At 37.5% G+C, this 15755-nt stretch overlaps 2 protein-coding genes across 6 annotated transcripts in view; one reads left to right on the plus strand and one right to left on the minus strand.

The window, feature by feature from the left end:
• Positions 1–15755, plus strand: part of SERPINC1 (serpin family C member 1) — a 45414-nt gene that overhangs the window by 11699 nt on the left and 17960 nt on the right. For all 3 annotated transcript variants that reach the window (XM_089910960.1, XM_089910950.1, XM_089910956.1), the window contains exon 7: positions 1–15755. This exon is cut by the window's right edge and continues 13031 nt beyond it. In XM_089910960.1, the coding sequence (XP_089767086.1) occupies positions 1–177 (177 nt within the window). In that variant the 3' untranslated portion in view covers positions 178–15755.
• ZBTB37 (zinc finger and BTB domain containing 37) overlaps positions 540–15755 on the minus strand; it is a 28948-nt gene continuing 13732 nt past the window's right edge. For all 3 annotated transcript variants that reach the window (XM_089910928.1, XM_022565244.3, XM_022565243.3), the window contains one exon: positions 540–15755. This exon is cut by the window's right edge and continues 1990 nt beyond it. The gene's annotated coding sequence lies outside the window, so the exon portion shown is untranslated.

The raw sequence follows: 15755 nt of genomic DNA on the forward strand, positions 1-15755 counted from the left end.
GTAAACGAGGAAGGCAGTGAAGCAGCAGCAAGTACCGTCATTGGCATTGCTGGCCGTTCGCTGAACCCCAGCAGAGTGACCTTCAAGGCCAACAGGCCCTTCCTGGTTCTTATCAGGGAAGTTGCTCTGAACACTATTATCTTCATGGGCAGAGTAGCCAACCCTTGTGTTAACTAAAATGTTATCCTTTATAGTTCTTCCTATTTTGGTTTGTGAATAGAAGTAAAAATAAATACAACTACTCCCATATCTCACAATTACGAATGGACTTTGCCACCTGAAACGAAGACAAGGAAAGGAGAAATGGATAGAGATGCTGTTGGGCATTTGGTAAAATGAGGCTTTCAATTGTTCTCTACCAGCGAACACATCTGGGTCAAGAAAGTGAAGAAGGGAGATATGTCACTGCTTCATCTTGAAAGATGGTAGGCATCCTGAGAGGGCAGGGGGAGCTTGAAATCTAGGTAATCCCCTCATACTAAAAAAATCCAAAAATTTAAAACGAATTAATCTCTATACAGAAAAGACAGAGATTCAAATCTGAATATTAAATCATTTAATTCTCAAACCACTCACATGCATAATGTTCTTTTACAGTGTTAAAATAAAGAGGAAAATGTATTTTTATACAAACAGAATTTCAAGTATACATTAATAGACTTTTCAAATTACTAACCAAGTTGCTAAGATTTCATTCACATTGTTCTTAAAGCTGTTCAACGAGAAAGCTTTTGCTAAACTGCTTTAAATATGTTTATATAAACCCATATATTTTCACTTTCTCTGAATCTCCCTCCCCCAACCCAAGTCTCTGCCCACCCTCCTGCCCTCCCCCCTCCCCCTCCCCCGACACAACAGGGCTCCTGGGGCTCTAGGAGGCATGCAACCCCACCAAGAACTATTGGCTTGTCATCAGGGGAAGGACAGAATCTACAGGAGGAGAGACTGAGAACGCCTGTCAAATTAAGGGAGAGAACAGATCTGATACTTAGAAACGACACAAATCAGGATCATATTTTGTAGCCTGTGATCCACTTGCCTTTTATTAAAAAAAAAAAAAAAAGTCTCAGCCTCCCACAAAACCACCCACAAGTTTCTGATAATTTGGTAGCTGAGAAAATAATTTAACATTGGGTATTTTCCCCAGTGAAACTTCCAAAATCAAGGTAGGCATTTTGAACTTTTTCATTTGGTTGTTTCTTTTTCCCTTTGGCTGGGGGTGGGGGGCAGCTTAAAAATGGTTGATTTCTGTGTTTACGTTAAGGAATTTAGTTAATTTCACGAGGTCCACCAAGAGTTCTCCCTCCTCAACTCTCCTCCTGAAGTAATCTGGCTTCAGGGCGAGGAACAGCCACTCTCCTTAGGAATTAAAGTGCATTTTTTCAGTAAAAGTGGGGTGGGGGAGGTGTGGTTTACACTTAAGTGATAACGATTAAAAGAGGGTGGGATGAGAGAAAATCCTATTCCTATATATAGGTATTTATAGTTAAGGTCATAATAAAGACAGATATTCTCTAAGGAAATAAGATGTACAAACCCAGTCCAGCACCCTCAGAGGTGCAAGAGTGCTAGCCTGGCTCACCGACTTTTCTGAGGCATCTTTATTAACGGAGTAATCGCTTCAGATGAAAGACACAAACCTCAAATGTTAGTTTTTTCAAAGGGAAAAAACAGACCGGTAGGTTCTTCTAGTTAAAAACTCTATCTCATTCCCTTTCAGGGATAACAACATTTTAGAAATTGATTGTCTGTTTCAATATGAATCCTAGATTAACAAGTTGTGAAAAAATGTTAGGTAAGTTTGTTGCTTAGAAATATTATGGTAGCCTTTAGAAACTCAGGGTGAGGAGGCATAGTTGGTCCTTGCTGTCAATAAATATCAGCTGAGGGGAAGTTAAAATTTTCCTGTAATCTCTTTATTTGATAGCTACCACCTGAATCATACTTTCTGTTTTCCTATAAATGCTTTACTATTTCTTGGGGGACAAACCCAAGAATTTTCCAAAGAGAAGTAAATGCTACATTATTAGCTGTATGAAGAAGTGATGAGAAGGGGGAAATTGTCCTGGATTCTGGCCTCTGAGTCCAGTGTGATCTGCTTTTCACAGTGACCAGTGGGAAGGCACAGTGCCAGGGACAGGTGGATGGGAGACAGCTGTCACCCACCATATAAGCACCATTGAGAACAGGTGGACAGATTTCTTTCCGACTATATCCATCTGAAGGAAACCATATTTCAGCTACATTGACTTTTCTACCTTAGAACCCTCTGTCTTGTCTTGTCTTCTCAGAGACAGAGCATAAGTGGGTCCCACCTGAAATTATGAGAAGCCAGGATATCTAAGGGAAATCTAAGTGGCTTTGCGGGATCTTATTAGTTCTCTGACCAGGGATTGCACCCAGGCCTTTGGCAGTGAAAGCGCCAAGGACCCACTAACCACTGGACCGCCAGGGAATTCCCTAAGTGCTCTTTCAACCTACTTCTCCCTTTACTCACTTATGCTGACGTGCCAAAAATTGAGAGTTCTGATTTTAAGATTTCTTAAAGGAGGAGCCATTGATTCCTGACTGATCTGGCAGATCTATTTAAGTTCTGCCATTAGATCACAAAATAATTCAACAGGCTAAAACAGTGAACATAGACCATAGAGGATGAAAAGTTAACGGACTGAGACATTTCTTTTGCCTATAGTTTGGGAATGTTTTTCTTTTGTTGTGAATAGGGGGATGGGACAGGGTGGTGAAACTGCAGTCAGACCAGCTTTTGTTTAGCTCTTTCAGAAAGGATTTCTTAAAGGTTTAAGAGGAATCAGCAAGCCAATCAGTAGGACAGAAGAACTTGGCAGAGCTTCACAGTCCTGATAGAGAATTCCTGATAGGGAATTTCTTTCATTACTGGTGTAAAATATAGTACAAGTTTCTCTCTCTATATTTTTACCATTACTTCCCCCTCCTCCTCCTCTATTCTCCTTCCCCAAATCTTAAAATCCAGTGCGGTGTGATTTGCATAAAGTTCAACAGTGTTTCACAGTACTCCACCATGTTCCTCCGTATGAAAACCCTAATGGGCTACTCTCCGGATGCAAACAAGTCTCAAAGGCTATTGCTTTTCTATTCCACACAATATAAGGAAGCCTTCACAAATCTTCTAAGGCATAGAAGGCGTTTTTCTCTGACATTGCAGCATATACATGCTAAGCAAACAGCCAGGCCTTAATGTTATTTTAATGAAATTTCATAGCCTGATGCTAATTCAGTCCTCTGCACTAGCAATTTTTCCTTCCACCCACTTTTTCTTCTCAAACACACCACCTATTTGAAATTGAAATTATCAATTATTTGTAGGCAATATATGAATGAAAATTTCTACAGTGCCGGCAGTCTCTCAGATGAGAGACTGCTATATTTGAACTTGCTCTTAAACACAAGTTTCTTTCATGAATTAGAAATCACTTGGTAGCTAATTAGTTTGAATGATGGTTCTCACTTTTTTAAGGATAATCAAACAGTTCTCCCCTCCCCATTATCACGTGTGAGGTTGCCATGGGCAGGTATCTTTATACCTGGGTGGGAGAATGAAAGATATGAAGACTCGTTTGGGAATTACTGGGTTAAGTCTTTGATATCCTGGAACAAAGATGCTGAAATGACTCACTTCACATTTCATGTAAAACTCAGAAATATTTACGCCTTAGCTAGTGCATTTAATTCACAAAGAAACACGGAAAAGTGAAAGTCGCTTTACATCGAAATCCCACTTAGAAGACAGGCTAAGAAACAATCAAATACATCACCATCACCCCAGAAAGGGCCCTCCTTTTTCTTCATTAACTTTAACAATGCCACCTGCTTACTTTACAAATAAAAATCACCCTAGGTGGCTTGGGCTTGGCTCTCTTAATAAGTTCAAGCGCTCCATTTCAGCTAGCAGAGTTAAAAAAAATCTCCACTTAAATCACATATGCAAGGGAAAGAGGATTCTAGGGAGCAGACTTTGAAAATCTGTTTTGCTGACTTATGCATACTTTGGTATAGAGAGGAAACTGGGTGGATGGCAACATCTCTCTACTGAATTACTCCGAGGACAAATAAATGATCCATTTTACCACTTGAGCCTTGGCCCACTCTAAGTTTTAAACTCAGAGCCATGCCTGGGATACCAATAAAGGTATCTTATGACAAAAGAGAACCAGGTAGAGGTTATCCTGCCAAAGACCATTCAGGACTACCTAGAAAATGATTCTCAACCTTGGCTGCCCATTAAAATCATCTGAGGAGCTTTTAAAGCCCAGGTTGCACAGCAGGCCACTTAAACGTGAAGGTCTAGAGGAGGCCCCAGGCATCAGTACTTTTTTAAATGCCCCAGGTGATTCTAATGTGCAGCCAAGATGGAGAGCTACTTGCCTAGGTCAACTGGTTCTGTAACAGAAAGCACTAAGGTCACTGTTCACCTAAACCAGATAGAAGAAAGATAAGACTCTATGCTTCCTCCCAGATTAACAGATTTAACATGCCTCAAACAAATTACCTAGGCATTTCTCACTTTTTTGTTTGTTTTGTATTTCAATAAATCACTGTGGCTGTAAAACAGGCTGCACTGCTGACAGTATATTATTGACTTAGTAAGACTGCACCTTAAGTATGTGTTTGTAGCAAAACAGCTCGGGACAGGCCTAGGCCAAAACTCTGCGCACAAACAAAAGATAAGCCAGCAGGAGTTAATTCCTGAGTCTAGGATATTAGGAGCATGGCTTACAGGTTGACAATGATTCTATAGTTAGAAAAAAAAATAGCTGTGGTGAATAGATTCACATGATTTTACTGCCTATCTCCCTATAGCGTTCATACTGTATTCGGGCGAACGTTACTATATCAGTTGTCACCAATGAGTACTGCTTGTCTCATTTGGAATTTCACACTGTATTGTCACTTGCCCTACCCAGTCACCAGGAAAGTAAATACTTATCAGCTAGTACCTAAAACACAGATGCCAACCTCTAAAAATCTGAAAATGGATCACTCTCTCATTTCCACTCCTAATCAGAGAATCCCTGTTTGGAATTACAACCAGCCAGTGCATTAGAAATGAAAAGGTGGAAAGCATTCTGGGATATTTCTGAAAAGGCCAGTAGTCCTTCCTCAGCTGTAACAAACGTTCACACGGTAGGTATCCTGACTTGGCTCAGTGTACTTGTGCCCCAAACAGCAAATCAGTTGAGTGCTACAACTGCATTTAAAGATTAGGTGGCCTGCCTAGTGGCATTTTACTTCCAAAACTGAATTTCCTGACACCCACAACAGGCCATCCTGACTATTTTAACAGTATTGGCATTAAAACCAGAAAAATCTCTCTTCGGAGTGTCTAAAAGCAAAACAGGTCATCCAAAAAACTGCATGCAAAACGGCAAGTTAAGATATTGGCAGAAGGCTCATTATCAGGAAAATATGGTTGATATTCCAGTCCCCCAAAAAGGACTGCAAATGGCAATTTAAAAAAAATTTTAAAAAAACCCTCAGGATTCAAACAAAATTTTCACATCATTAAAAGGAGTTGAGTGCACCTTTAAAAACAACAGAAAGACTCCACTTCCACGGGCTACTCTTGCCAAATAGATGCCAGTGGATAAAAGCACTAAACCCAAGTGTTCTGTTTGATTTGGGTAATGAAACCAAACATTGACATCTGAACATGACAAGAAGTGAGATACTGCAGTCTCTATATTTTGGGTCTGGCTTTCCTTTGCTTGCTACAGAAAGCTACACTCTATCTTCAGCCAAGTGCTCAGAGGTAGAGGAGCTGAAGTGAGTACAAGAGAATGGGGTGGATGGTGGCTGAGGAATCCAGCCTCCTGCCTAAGGGGCTACAGGGCAATCTTGGAATATTCTCAGTCTTTAATGGGAGGTAGAATTTTCTACACTGACTTATCTGCCTTCATCAGACACCTTTTTCTCACATACATACATAAAATCACATACACATAGCTGGCAACTCACAATGATATTGCAACTTGCAGCAACTGTACACCTAGCCCAACAGATACTTTCAATCTAAATTTTATATTATCCTCAGCTTTTCTCAGGTAGATGCAAGCCAAATTTGGTCTTTTGAGATCCCTCCTTTTGCCAGGCTTCTAAACATACATTTCACTTTAACGCCTACATCTTTTGTCGCTGAAGAACAGCTGCACTAAGTGGGTGCAAAGTGTTATAACATCTTTATAAATAGAAAGTGCAAGAAACAATTTTCTTAGCCAAAATACAAACAAAGCAACTAAAAGCTCTCATAGCCTACTATGCCAAGAATTTGATTTTTATAATCAATGATACAGCTAACAAAATGCTTCTAAAGCTACCAAGGTCATAGTGGATGAGTAAATATATTTATAAACATACATTTATGAAAAAAAGATATTAAGAAAATAGCCAAACTTCCCACAAAAGTTATTTGCATGAACTATCTTTAGTATACCACTCTGTGTTCAATGCACATGCATATACAATTGAATTATATTAGTGTTATTTTTATTGGCCCACTTTTCCAAAAAGAAAACAGGCTCATTTTTTAAAACTTCAAGTTACATGATTTAAAATCATTTTTGTAAAAATATCAAATACCATATAAATTCTAAATATCTTTGCTATCTGGCTGATAGCCATTCTAGAGGTGGATTCCAGCCACACGTAGTGACTCCTAATTTAGCATCTTGGCTTCCAGAGGAAACACATTTTAAGCTTTGTTCCCTGTGTTGTAATTCTGTTTTTGCAGTGGTTCTTTAAGAACCACTGTAGTTAGGATTCTATTTATAGGAAACTCAGTAGATCACCTTCAAAAATGTCAAAACATCTGCCACAAGATATGCTAAAAGCAGAAATCTAAACCTTAAGGAATTTCTCAGGATGTGGTTATTAAATGGTTTAGACTTGTGATGCTGAAAAGAAAGAATAAGTATTTTGTCAGTCTGCAGGTTCCCTTCTGACTTTGTTCTCTTTTTCAATTTGAGACCACAGTACAGTTGACCCTTGACCGACATGGGTTTGAACTGCATGGGTCCATTTATAGCCAGGTTTTTTTCAATAGTAAATACTACAGTACTACACCATCAGTGGTTGGTTGAATCCCTGGATGCAGAGGAACCACAGAAACGGAGGCCAACTATAAGTTATAGGGGGATTTTCCACTTGCAGAGGTCAGCACCCTAACTCCCACATTGTTCGAGAAACAACTATACTTAGTTTTCGTGCAACCACCAGATGATTTCAAATTTAAGAGTCACAGAGAATCTAGAGGAGGGCCCAAAGAGCTGTAAGAAACCGAATGAGTGGCATCTTCATAGATTATCAAATATTTTTCAAGTGTCCAGTATTTTCACTATAAGCATCTTTGCTGCAAACATTTTCACAGCATAACTAATTGGTCATAAGACAATTTTTGCCCCAAAAGATAAAATAACTGGATGAGTTTTTGGTTTGATAGTTTGGTTTCGACTGGCATTTCTCCCAGTTAGCAACATTACTGATGCCTTTATTGAGCTGACAGATAATGATGACTTGCCCCAAGAGTTGGTTTCTTATTTTGAAACACTACATTGGAGGATAAAGAGGCCAAAAGCCTCAAAGGTGCAGAGTTGAACCCACATTTCCCACAGAACTTTGGAAAGTCTATGAATGGACATATGACAAAATGCCAAGAACAAACAACAGTGCAGAGGCTTTCACAATGCAATACAAAGCTTGGCTACAAATATGCGTCCTGGTATTTGGAAACTGATACCTCTCTTAATGAAGGAAGAAATTTAAGCAAAAAGAAAAAGAACAATGCTGAATGAGATGAATCAACAAGCAAAAAAAAAAAAAAAAAAAAGTATAAAATACTAAGAATGAAAGACCTGGAAGACAAGTGCTTAGGTACAACACACAAAATCAGTTATTTGTGCAGGATTGCCATGAATCTACACACATTTTAGAGGTATTCAAATATTTTGTATTTTGCAATAAAGTTTTTTTTTAATTTTGTTATTCATTTTTCATGCTGCATTATGTCCTTTTTAATGTCCCTCTTTTATTTTTTATTTTTATCTTTTATGGCAAAATTGCCTTACAGCGAATTAGTTATAAGGTGAAAATGCTTGCAGCAAAGTTGACTATGGCAAAGATGGTTCTAGCAAAAGTACCTAGAACCAATTTTTCATTCCCTGGGAGTATATTTTCAAAGGCTTCTCTGTCACAAAGAGCAGACTTTGAGGTACAGCAGAGTGGAAATATGGATAAAAAAGAAAATGTTAAGGCTATTTTATTTTTATTCATCAAAATTTGCCCCAATCATTATATGATAAAATCTAATTAATCCTGATGCCTAAATGAGTCAAACATTCCAACCCTGGTTATTCAACTACAAATGCCGAAGTCTTTCTTTTCTCTTCCCAGAATTTTCTAGAGTCCTAAATTAAGTCTTCAGCCCTGAGTACCCCTTTTATATCCTGTATTTGTAATTCCTGAGGCCTGACCAGGGAACAGAGATCTCTTCACTATATGATAATTGGGGATGACCAGCAAGAAGCCCTCACAACTAATTCTCTAGGAAACCACTATACATGGAATGGATAGATAATACCAAACCTTTCTTCTCTTAGAAAGTGTATTCATTTGGGGATGATCATTTTTAGAGCAGAATCCATTCTCTGCCATTATTTCTTCTGAAGGCAATAAAAGTCCATTTATAAGCCAGCAGGAATTTAAATAAAGCATCCTAAATTTGACAAGTCTAACCAAAAACTGTAAAAATTCAATGATTTGTTATTCTATATAACAGAAGCTGATAGCAACTGATAATTTTAAAAGATTAACAACTATAAAACTGGGCAATGGATTTTCCCATATGGAAGGTAATATAAATGGAATGAACCTATTCTCCTAGCACAAATTTGTGCCAGAGGTGGTGTGGTGGCAGTAAAGATGTGTAGGATATGTAGGCAAAACTTGCAATCATCTCAAGAATATAATCCATCTAGCCACTCAATAGAAACTCCTGTTGAAACAGATTTAGCAGCCATATAAATTTTCCATACCACAGGAGTTCTTGCCTATTTGTAAATTAAATACAGCTGACATCTCTAATAAATCAAGGTCTGTAACAGCAAGCTTTCTATTCCCTCTAGAGTATTTCTGGTTTAGCATAGACAGTTACTGTGGCTTCACAGGAAAAAAAAAAAAAAAAAACCGCAAATGCTTACAATTTGGAACTTGGAACAAAAGAAAAAATGGAAATTTTGCTATAATATAAATGAAACTCAGGGGGTGGGAAGCTAAAGAAATCTGTTCCAGGTATTTGTCTCATTCTCCTTCTAGCTCCTTTACTGACCCATGGTAGATATAAGAAATGGTTTCTATGGCACAAACAACTGACCTAAATGAACACACAAGAGTTAAGACAAATCAAAAAAACCTAATGCTACCTATAACAGATTAAAGTTGGCCCCAAATCCTTGACACATCTTCCATCGAGTGGTAAGGTATTTCCTCTCCCCTTGAATCTGGGCTGACCAGTGACTTATTTGACCAATAGTGTATGGTGATGACTCTATGATAGCTCTGGGCCTGGCCTTGAAGAGGACTGGCATCCTCTGCCCAGCCTCTTGGAGGCCTGAGCTGCCATTTCATAACTCTGACTACTATGATGGAGAGATCAGATAGAGAGTCCCTGAGACTCCAGAGAGGGAGAGGAGGCCTGCTGGGCCTATTCTTCTAGCCCTCCCTACCAAGGTGTCAGGAATGTGAGATCATCTTGGACACTCCTGACTGGTCCAACCACCTGCTGAATACTACCAGGTGACCTGAGCTGTCACCACAGGGAGCAAGAAATTGCCTAGACAAGCCTTTCCTGAATTTCTGATTCACAACATCATGCGATATATAAAGTAGTTGCTGTTTTAAGTCACTAAGGTTTAGGATAGTTCATTACACAGCAACAGATAACTGGAATGCTATCTATCTTTCAATTTTTGCCTTGGTAGTAACTCAATCACTCATTCACAATTAGAACTACCAAATGGGTGACTCCTCTAAGTTGGTGGGCAATATCCCCAGAAAATATTCATCATTCAACATCTGCTCAGAGGTCAACTGCTTTATCTCATGAAGAAATCTTCCAATCACTTATTCCTGAATTAAAAGTTCACTAAAAGCAGTGCTGTTACTGGCTATTGTATTCTCTAGTTCACTCCAACTCTTATAAGTAAACAGAGTTAACACAATGTACTGGAGATAGCCTGGGCTTTTGAATCAGATAGGTAAATATTGGCTCTGCAGTTTATCCATTGTGTAATCTTGGGCTCAACAGTTTCCTCATCTATAAAATGTAGTATAATTACGCCTATTAAAGGCAACATAGTCTACTAAGAATGTCAAGTGTAGTGAAAGACTGCCTAGGTCAACCTCTCTGTGTCTCCGTTTCTTTCTCTCTAAAGTGAGGATAATAACACTATCTACCCTAATGGGATTGTCATAAGGATTAGATGAGTTAACGGTGAGGCACATAGAACTGTGCCTAACTCATAGTAAACACTTAAAGTCCGCTATTTTTAGTTACTACCATTACTACCTCATAGGATTATCTTGAGAATTTACTGCAATTATGTCTCTAAAGCACTTAGTATGGTTAATTCTGTCCCCTTCTTTTTGATCTTTTATCTCTGTAGTGAAAAGTGCAGGCTTTTAAAAGTATACACCAGCCTCTAACCAAGTGGGTTTAGGACTCTCAAGTATAGGAAGCCACATCTAAACCATGTCTAAAATCAATTTTGTTATACAAATTCCAAGCAGATTATCTGGTACCAAAAATTACTTAATGGAACAAAAATTTACTTAATGGAACAAATTCTCCTGTATGCTACCTACCATTTAAGATAAGTGATTTCATAGAACAGGGAACATTTTCCTATGAGATACATACTTTGACTTCCAGCATTATGGATTAATTGAGATTCTAAAATTCACAGTATATTAAATTGTTTTGTTGGTCATATGAGATACTGAACAAATCTCTCTCTTAACTGGGTGGTGAATTCTAGCTTCCTTAACAGGACTTACTGAGTAGACATGAAAAAAGCAAGCATTAGAAAAGTGCTTTTTTGTTTTTTTTTCCCTAAGCTGCTCTGCCTTTGTAACTAAGCTTTGTTTTTAAAACTTCCACTATTTGAGCTAATGGACCTTTCTTAATTATATTACTATGGGAGGTATTTATTATACAGATAATGGAGAAGATGTAAGATATTTATTTATCTTACATATGCACGCTCTGTGAACATAATGTATATTTCAGGTAATATTTGCCTTCTAAGTCATTGCTGTTCCTTACAATTGAGGGAAAAGATAGTCTGCCTACACAACAAAACTGGATAGTCTGTACAGATATCTTGCAGGTTTTGATATCACTGTTCCTATCAACAATTACATCCTTTGGAATGTAATTAAGTCGGGTTTGAAAGTACTCAAAATATCCAACCTTGGCTTGTCCTGAGCAAGAAAACATACTTAATGCAAAGTAAAAAGACTGGCCCTGGGAAAAGCACCACTTAAGAATAAGAGTGAAAACAGACACTAAAAAGCAAAGGAGGCAAAGCAACATAAGACTGATAATTATCAAAGAAGTCATAATGCTTGGCAAACTCCATTGTTTTCAACAATTCGTATTTAAATGACATCTATTACCAAGACCTCAAATGGTGGTGGATGCAGATGATTCACTGGGCTACCTAAATACGATTTCTTTCACAAGTCCTCTACCCCAGATTAATCAGAATCCCAAATTAACCAGAAAAGCAGCACTCCAAAATCTCAAGAACTCACTATTACTATAAGTGCTCTAAGACAAGGCAGATATCACCTAAGCAAATCTTCTGGAACCTTCTAGATGAAGATTATCTATTACTTGGAAGGCGTAACATATAAAACCTACTAATATCCAACTTAGAAAAAAGGCAACTTTAAGAATAAAATGCCTACTGAAGTTGTGCCATATATGCTGCTAGATCACTCATCCAAACTTCGTATGTCTTGGTAGAGCTCACAACAAAGTAAGAATCAAATCCACTGTATTGTATCAGCATGGCCTAGAACACTTAGCCCAGATAAATTTACCTCAGAAGTCCATGTATTGTTTCCAAATGGGGAGCAATTATATTCTCCTCTTGCAAGGAATTCTGTTTATTATCATCCTAACATTTTCCATTTTTTCCACATCTGGCATAAATAAGCTATTTGAACAGTAAGAATGAACATTCACAAATCAAATACATAATGGCCCATTACAGATTTAGAAGCATTACAAACAATAACAGAAATTGGAAGGTAGGTCTAAAAAGAACTTTAAATCTTCAGATGTTTCATTATGTTTTAAAACACTGACTTAAAAAAAAAAAAAAAGGAAGATTTTGGCTTTTTACTATTCCACATGGAACAGAGTGAGTTTACTTGAGGAAATGAAGATTTATAGTAAAGGAAATGGGTAGAGGTTTCTAATCTAGAAAAACAGTACTTTGGATAAGAATCAAACCACTTATTCATAACAGAAATTAAATTTTAATACTAGTGGGAATAACTTCATTCTTGCCATCATCATCATGTTAACTTAGAGAAATGGCAAAACACTTATAAAAACATTACTTTTCTTACAGTACTTTATGTAAACATGGTATTCATTTAACCCTACATTATTATGCATGGGAATTATTTTTAAAAATTACTTTCTTAAACCTGTAATTACCATCCTAAACTTTAATGCAGCTTTAAGGCAAGGACAAATCATAAGGCCTACTCTAAATGCTTTAACGCAATGGGATTCAAGAAGGAGCACAAATGAGACAAGGATCTAGAAAAAGATGGCAACCTCTTTCAAGAAACTGATGCATATATGGCAGTATGAATTTAAAACCTCAACCAAACTATTATTATAAAGGCAAAATAGCAAGAGTGACAAATTGAGAGGCAGTGGTGTAATTGTTTCAAATCTAATTCTGAACTTGGCAAACTTTTGTTTTCAAGCTTTGCAGGCCATGTGGTCTCTGTCAAAGTACTCAACTTTGCCACTATTGCAGAAAGTAGCCATAAACAATACCAAAACGAATAGGTGTGGATTTATTCCACTACCACTTTCTTTACAGTACAGGTGACCTCAGGATTTGGCCTGGGGGCTATGGTTTGCTGAACCTTGATCTAATTACTAAATCCTAGAGATATACTTTGCTAAGGGGCATCCTCTCAAATTAAGGGATTTACCTGGTTTAATTGCTAGTTGTCCCTTCTCTAAATCTCAGCAACCAAAATACTGAATGAGTAAGTATACAGATAAGGAGAACATTTGAGGAAGAGAAAAAAAACCACATCTGTTGCAGCTGAAAAAATAAAAACTTCCAAGATTCCAACTCCTTCCTGATTAAATGCCTTTCCACTATGACTTAGAAGACTTTTATCTTTGTTCAATTTAATTTCCTTTCCATTACCCATTGCTTTCATTTCTTTAAATTAGATCTTCCAGTCAAATAAAATATCATTTTTACCAGTTAAAACAAAATTAGTGTTAAGTAACAGCTAAAACTTTTCAAAAGTTATTTCTTGACTAAAGACTATTCAGCTATTAAGGACGATGTTCACTATTTCACTCTTCCATAAAACCACTTCCAACCAAGGCCTGATTTCAACTATGAAGTTAGTAGGAAAATGGTTTATTTCTATTGTCATGCCATCTTTGGAAAACCCTGTTTCAATGATGTAGAGGGAACTGGAAACATTGAAAAAAAAACCCAAAAAGTAACAACAAGAAAACTTCCCTTAACTGCTATCTCCCTTCTTTTCCAATTTTTATCCTTCAGGAACGAATTTATTTTTACACATTCAAGATTAGATTTGACCCTCTAGTATAACAGATAGGTTGGGGGTAGTCTGCAACTCACATAAAGTAAAATTCAACTCAGTTCAGAGGTAAATATGGTTCTGAGTAAAGAGAGAACAAGTCATTAGAAAGAGCCTTCTGCCTAAGTACAGTATTACTGTTCATGCCAATGCCATATTTTAAACTGGTATCAGAGTTCTGAGAGAGAATAAAAGGTACCTCTTAGAATGAAAGCAGATTAATATATTGTCATCTCTCTTCTTTTGCTGAGAATATTGGGTAGCTCCTTTGCTATTAAGTGCTACTCAATAAATGAAAACAGTCCCAGTGTTTGCTATTTCATGGCATTAAAGTACTTAATGATGATTTAGCTCTCACTGCTAATGCTGTTCCCTTCACAAGGTGACACGTGCAAGTTAAAATTTGGTAATGAGTTTTCAGCATTAGCTAAAGTCCATTTAGTACATCCTTAAGAGAGGTATCCTCTGTGCACACACCTATATAGCTATTCATTAAGGTAGATAGAACACTACTAACTCCTATGACCCTACAGTGATGTTAGCTAAGAACTAGGACAATGTCACAGTGAACCTGGATAAGAATCTTGGATAGTTATTTAGAGTAATATCTCTTCTAACTAAAATGGGGAAACTGCTTTCAGAAACGTAAATTTGTTTAAAAGTTAGGCTGGCTTGAATTTTCATGAATTTCATGGCTCTGCCCTAGGCCAGTTAAGAGGAGAGAACCAGCAAACATGATTGTGCTGATGTGGTCCTAGATGACCGAGAAGCACTCTATTCACAGTACAGATACAGCAAAAACCTATTAGCAGTGAATAAAAAGGGAGGGGGAACCCATCAAACACTCATAGCATTTCCACATCTATCAGACAGTCCCTACTTCATTTAAAATGTTTGTTGCTAACCCTGGATGGAGTACTGACAAATGCTGCAAAGTTTCTCTTTACAGAAATTACTGCACCTCACTTTTACAATTTGGTAATAGTTTAAATAGCTCTATTTTCTCAAATAACATCTAAGAAACTAACAAAGCAATAAAAAACTTTCCAGCATAATACTTCTGAAAAGTAGGATGGACTTAACAATTTTTGGTAGGCTTAAAAGCTCCATCTAAAGCAGCATATTCTGTACCTCTCACCTCCCTATTTAGTAATGGCAAAATCTGTCCACTGAAAGCATTGATTACCAGCTGAAATGTTTCCTTAAATATTTCAGTCTAATTTCAACTCTACTTTTTCTATGCCACAGAGCACAGTTGGTCCCTAAGACGGCCCTAGGTGACAGTTTTCACCCTATCATGCTGTTGCCCATCTAAAGAGGAGAATGCCATAGTCTATGTCTTCTGAAGACAAAATACGGCTTCAACATAATGTTTAAGGGTAGGCTCTAATCAAATGGTAGCATTGTTGCATTCCTATTAAAAGATGCATTGTTTTTCCAGAAGAAAAAATAACCGTTCATTAGTGATATGGTGCAGCTGTATATGTATGTACAGGTCTCAGATTGCTTAAGAATTACCCTTTGCATTCTAACTTCCTATCATCAAAGCAACGCCATTCTTTCCTACCCACTTTTTCACATACCCAAGCAGTCTCAGGAAGGGAGCACACTACTAACGTTCTCACAAATGGCTCACCACCAGTTCAGGCATGATCAGCCCCTCTCCCAAATCTCTTTTACAATCATCTATGCCCCTGCACCAAAACAATTTCTTAAACCACTACATATTTAAATACTCTGTAAAAAATTAATGATCAATTAAGAGAAGCTAGAGATTTTTCTCTTTTCTATTTGCACTGTAACTTGTAAGCATCTACTTGCCTGCATCCCTTAATAATCCTCCTTCATTC

Source organism: Delphinapterus leucas, chromosome 1 (genome assembly GCF_059928025.1).
Source record: "Delphinapterus leucas isolate spDelLeu-1000000601 "Yukka" chromosome 1, BTC_Dleu_Yukka2, whole genome shotgun sequence".
In the NCBI taxonomy this organism is placed as follows: Eukaryota; Metazoa; Chordata; class Mammalia; order Artiodactyla; family Monodontidae; genus Delphinapterus; species Delphinapterus leucas.